This window comes from Mus caroli, chromosome X (genome assembly GCF_900094665.2).
Source record: "Mus caroli chromosome X, CAROLI_EIJ_v1.1, whole genome shotgun sequence".
In the NCBI taxonomy this organism is placed as follows: domain Eukaryota; kingdom Metazoa; phylum Chordata; class Mammalia; order Rodentia; family Muridae; genus Mus; species Mus caroli.
The window spans coordinates 102508681-102514971 of NC_034589.1; the positions used below are offsets into that span (position 1 = coordinate 102508681).

The following is a 6291-nucleotide window of genomic DNA, read 5'->3' on the forward strand; positions in this document are numbered from 1 at the left end:
AAGCTTGGAATCTGAACACTAGCATTCATGAAATATTATAGCTTACTGACTATTCAGATATAGCACAGGATTAAAGCTCTACATGTGAGTGTTCTCATGGGCCTAACAGTGGTCTTCATGTGCAGAATTCTTAACTCATTCCCTACTTTCTTTGCTATGGCTCAACCCAGATCTTATTTAGGTTTAAAAGCTCTCTAGAAAACTGAAATGATAAAAGTATTCAATATGATACAAATCATGACACATTTGTAGGAAGTGGTATTAAAAAAACTAAAATATAAATTGGGGAAAGGGAAGTCCAGATTAAAAAAGTAAAAATATTATTTTCCAGACCTTTTTCACACTTATGAAAATAATTTGCATGCAAACAGAAAAGTATCTGTTTGATTTATAATAAATGATAACTATGCTCACCTACCATACCCTGGTGACTAACTCTTTAAATTCTAATGACTGAAATCAACATCACAGCAAAGTGCTGTTCACTAGTATTTCACAGTATTTCACTACATATAAAATATGCTTAAAAATGTCTTTAGCCTTATTATTCTAATTATGTAAGCCTAGAAAATCTTGACATTTGGGGAATAAATGTGGCATTTTTATTTCTCAAAATAAATTATAAATAAAGCTCCAGACTGCTAATATCACACAAATGACAATTCTTCTACATCTCAAGAGTCATCTCTTCATAGAAGAATGTCAACCAAAATTTCATACTAAAATGGTACACATGATATACATTTGGGTATAACCAGGAATTTAAGCAACTATAGTATGTTGATTGTTATAGGACAAAATATTACTGACTCCAGGAAAACACAGGCACAATTTAGTCTAAATGCCCAAGAGATGAATAACTGAAATAGTATATTTTAATAAAAAAATCAAATGTAGACTCTCAAATGGGAACAGTTTGAATCTATACTATGGCTAAAATGGCAGTTGCGTTTATAACCAGAAATAGTTTTGGTATAGTGAAGAAAAACAACAAAAATATCAGCTTGGTCTGCTCTCTAGCAACAGACATTAGTGCCATTAACAGTTCATTATATTTTCTTAAAGCCTGAACATCATTTCTACTGCAAGTGAAAATTGCTTAAGGGTATTAATTCAAGAATAAACCCCCAACCCCACCAATAAGCAAAGTTATGTGTGTACTCCTTCCTCTGCACTTAACAGATTTTCAGATGCATGAAATGATTAAAAGCATGAGACAAACACATCAGCTTAAGAAATATCCTGGACTACCAGGCATACATTAAGAAAATGTTTTATCACACAAGTCTGTCTGATCTAAGTGTAACAAAACGGCTGTTACAAAAGCAGAGATCAACTATTATCCCCCTCCAACTTCAAGAATTTATGTAACAAAGTAGCACATCTGCTATCTCAAATTTGAGGAATAAAATTGATCTTGGAACTGAAGCTCACTTGTGGAATCACGTGCACTCTATTGCTGTAAACAAGACCATACATGATTTTAAAAGGTTTTTTGTTTTTCAACTATAAAATAACGATTCAAAATATCTGTTTGCAGTGCAATGAGGCTCTTTTCTGGAAGTCTAGAACAGAAGAACCCTTTGGAATGAGAACAGAAGAACCTATTAAAGTTGCTTCCAAGTATTAGCTAGCCAAAATATTCCAGCTCAAGTTAGGTGCTTTGATACTATTTAAGATTCAAATGAAAACCAGTAACTCACAGCTGTTTAGATAAGTGGTAGCAGAGAAATCTATGCAGTAGAGCAAGTCTACTTACACAAATATGTTCTATAAAAGCCTAGAGCATATAACACTTAGGAAATCTGGTTAGTTACAACTATTAATTTGAGAGCCAATATGATTATTGAAAAGTCTCAGCTTATAACTTAGGAGTATTCATCCCTACAAAGCTTGTTCTATTTCTCCTTAGTAATGAGTAACAGCATCTATTTTCCTTAGCATTTCCAGTAGTTGTAGTTAATAGAGGTAGCTGAGCTACTGTTCAAAGAAGTTATTCTTTGTGGATGAGGATTTTTTTTTCTCAAATGTTTAAGTTACGTTTAAGCTACACAAGTTCTACTAATGCAATAAAATATAACAGGAAAAGAAAAATGGATGCAAGAAACTTTTGCATTTGGCACCTTGTCTAGATCGATACCTCAAGTATACTCTTTTAATAAAGTTAATGCACACCTCAGGACACACCACAATGATTTGCTACATATTTACAAGGCACCAACCCTTTCTCACCTTAAACGTGAATTAAGCAAATCAATGAAAAGCATATCAAGATACCCCCCACCCCACCCCAAAACTGCAGTATAAATATATACTTCAGTTCAGTACAGTTCATGAAAGTTTGGCCTGGGAAGAGTAAAATAATCCAGATCGTTCTTACAATATAGAAACTGTAAACATTTAATAGCTGCCTTTAGGATTGGTGTATTGTGCAAAAGTTATTATTACTGGGCATAGGAATCAAAATGGCAAAAACAAACTATATAAAACTCTGTAAGAAGGTGCTATACTTCTGTGATACAAAAGCAAAGAGGGATATCTTATTGAGATAAAAATGTCATGCTACTCTTAAGAAGCAGAATGCTCCTTTAATGTAGTAAATCTGTAGTGTGTCTGTGGTGTGTATGTGTGTGTGTATGTTGTGTGTATGTGTGTACGCGAGTGAGCGCATGTCCGTGCATGTGTATGTGCACACACATATATGTGTGGGCAGAATTTGTTTTAATTTAAGGCCTAATGAGTAAGGCTTGTTTGAACAAATGAAGTGTGGAGATTAAAAGTCTTGAAACAAATGTATACTGGCATAATGGAAAAGCACCAATGTGAAAGGAAGCAGAAGTCCCCACACAACTTGCTTTGTAGATTTTCTGATAAATTCCCTGCAGTAGAAGGCCAGTGATTTTATTTTTAAAAATTATTTTAAAATCTTTAACTGTTAATAATTCCATCCCATGAGATGGCTAACCCTGGCTTTTTCGGTCATTTTACGTACTCTGCCTGATCTGGATGTACCAAGATTCAGAGGATCCTCAGTGGACACAAAGTTGTCATTATCTGAATCATCATTATATAAAACAGTTCTCCTGCCTTGATTTCTTGTTTTAATCCGTGGAAGTCGACTGAAACGTCCTGAAAACATCGTATCAAATTCATCATCTGCAACTCGGGCTCGTTTGGCTCGGCTTGATCCTCTAGAGGCACCTCTTCCTCCTCTCCCTCGTCCTCTCCCTCTCCCCCCACCTCCACCTCGCCCGCGACCCCCTCGACCCCTGCCACCTCTTCCTCTGCCTCCTCTGCTCCATCTACCCCATCTTCCCCATCTGCCTCTTCCTCCTGTGCCTCTCGTCTTCCAGTTTCTTTTTCCATTGGCGTGTTGTTTTCTGAGTTTCCTTTTAGGTCTGGTTTGTATGAATTTGCTATAGTCATGGTCTCCGTCAACATAATCTTGATCTGTTCTGGAAGTGGATTCAGAGTCAGAGTCAGAGCCAGAGGTACTTTCTGAACTTAAACTGGAGCCTAACTCTCCACTCTCGGAGGAGGATAAATGTACTTTCTCCTTTGTTTCTTTCATTTCTTTCTCTTCTCCTCCCATGCTTTCATCTTCTTCTGAAGCACTGAGCAGTTTTCTTTTGGCTCCTGTCCGGGGCTCTCTGCCATCAACATTTGTAAGAGGTCCATCAAGGGAGTGATCTAAAGCAAAATGAATCATTTTTAAAAATTAGGTCTTGACATTGTAAGATAGTTATTAAAAATTCATATATTCATTGAAGGTATTAGAAAAGATACTTAGATCTATTTAAAATGAAAGATATTAATATTTGACTCTTGTTCCACTGCTTCTTTTAGAATTAAAAAGATACTGAAGGATTGTGGGGTTATCTAGGCAGAAATTTTAGCATTAAACTTAAGAGTTAAAAGGAAACATAAATTACAAGCTTCATTAATTCACTTAACAAATATTTTGCAATAACTAGTGTGGAGCAGGCATTGGAAGGAGGTTGGAACATGATGATGAATGAGAAAGTACTTGCTATCACAGTTCATACTACTGAGGACAATGTGACTAAACAAATGCAATGTTAAGTAGAGATGAGAATTAAAGAGGGCTGTGTCAGGGGTGCTATTTAGATAGAATGGAACATTTAAAGAAGCAATTAATGAAGTGACTAGAGAAAGACAACATCTGATTTACATTAAAAAAAAAATGTTCCTGGTGTTATACAGAGAACATATTGTAGGAGGTAGTTAAATAGAAGTGGAGATCAGCTGAAAGAACTCTGAAGCAGGTAGTCTAGGTAAAAAACATGATGAGATGATGAGAAGATTTTGTCCTCGAAGCCCAACCAGAATAAATCCTTCATTTCAAATGTGGAACCAAGGGGATCTGTTGAGAATGGTTGATGTCAAACACTAAGAATAAAACATAGTGTATGTTGTTGGTTTTATAGTGTAAGAAACTGGGTAATGGGTAGAAGTATTTGCTAAGTTGAGAAGCACTGAAGATGCAACAAGTTTGGGCAGTGCCCTGAGATAAAGTTTTCTAGTTTTACTTGCCAGTTAAAGAAAGAAAGAAAGAAAGAAAGAAAGAAAGAAAGAAAGAAAGAAAGAAAGAAAGAAAGAAAGAAAGAAAGAAAGAAAAGGAAGGAAGGAAGAAAGGAAGGAAGGAAAGTGGGAGGGAGGGAGGGAGCAGAATTTAAGAGGGTAGCTCAATGGTAATACACTTAGCATGCATGAGACCGTGAGTTTAGCTCCTGATATACACTTGCATATGTACATATATAAGCACACCCTAAAAAGTGAAAACATTATGTAGGTATATAAGATGGATCTCATAAGACTATGGAGCTAGAGAGAGAATACCGTGAATTTTCAGTCCAGGGAGAGTAAATAAAGGGGTGAGGAAAGCAAGCTATATTTGCTTAACGTTTACAGATAAAGAAAAAGCAGCAGTGGTAATAGAAAATATCTACTTAGAAAAAGGAAAAAAATAGCTAGTGAGATATGAAGAAAACCGAGGAAAACAGAAGGAGAGAAGACTGGTGAGTACATGTACAACATTAATTTACTAAGTTGGGGGTTTCTTTGGACTGAATTATGTGCCTTCAAATTTTTTATGTTGAGGGTCTAACTCATAAAGTGTATGTAGAGACTGGAGCCTTGTATAAAGTAATGAAGGTCAATTGAGGTCTAAAATCTTAAGAGAAAAAGGAAGAAAATTATAAGTTTCTGGGTCTCTTTCTACATGCACACACAGACACACAGGTATACATACTATCTCCTATACAATATATAGATACACACTGTATCATCCCAAAGCGGTGGGGCCAGAGACAGAGTGACAGAGAAATATAAAGTCAGACATATGGTCTTAAGTAACACAACTTAAATGTGGTATTTTCTAAGCCTGAGGAAAATAAAGGTCTTTTCAGATAGTAATCTCTGTATACTTCAACTCCCTGGACTTGGGGACTCCAGAACTGTGGGACAATGAAGTCTTATTTAGACTGCTCACTCTGGTGTCTTATTATGGCGGTCAGAAGCAACTCATACACTCAGCTACAGACTAAGTCAGTATCACAAAATAGCAGGAGATAAGATATTTCAGCAGTCTTCGAGTTAAGAGAGGGACTACAGAGATGGTCAAGAGGGCCTGCTGTTCTTGCAGAGCTCAGTTCTCAACATCCACACGGGCAGCTCAAAATTGTCTCTATGTCTTGCTCCAGGTAAACCTATACTGTCTTATGGACTGTGTGGGCACTGCATTAACACACATAAACTCACAGATAGACATAAACATATGCACAGAATCACAAGTAAAAACTTTAAAAGAACTATAGAGTTAACAAGACTTCACAACTCTGTGGATGTGATAAACAGTTACAAATTCCTGAGTGCCTCGGACTTCAGTATTCTGGACGTTAAGTCAGGAAGAAAAAAAAAAAAATCTGAGGTAAGTTTAGACTACACAGTGACATCATACCTTTAAAAGTAAGAGATTGAAGTTGAATGAAAATGATTGAGTTTTAAGACACAAAGATATTGAACATGAATGAAATGTACTGTTAAGAAGCATCTGAAACTGCTGGTGGAATGAAAAGATACTTGGGTTGATATATCAGGAAGAATGGCTTAAGTCGGGAATGGGAGTATACTCTGGGAGTAACTCCAGCACCCAGGAGGCAGAGGCAGTCAGGTCTCTGAGTTTGTGTCTAGGCAGGGCATGGCAGGGCAAGAGCAGAGCAGGGCAGAGCAGGGCAGGGCAGGGCAGGGCAGGGCAGGGCAGGGCAGGGC

At 36.8% G+C, this 6291-nt stretch overlaps 1 protein-coding gene across 2 annotated transcripts in view; it reads right to left on the minus strand.

Annotated features, from left to right (window-relative positions):
* Positions 1–2135: 2135 nt before the first annotated feature.
* The window catches only part of Brwd3 (bromodomain and WD repeat domain containing 3), a 91595-nt gene continuing 87439 nt past the window's right edge, over positions 2136–6291 (minus strand). For both annotated transcript variants that reach the window (XM_021153018.1, XM_029473202.1), the window contains one exon: positions 2136–3690. In XM_021153018.1, coding sequence (XP_021008677.1) covers positions 2936–3690 — 755 coding nt within the window. In that variant the 3' untranslated portion in view covers positions 2136–2935. The remainder of the gene's footprint in view (positions 3691–6291) is intronic.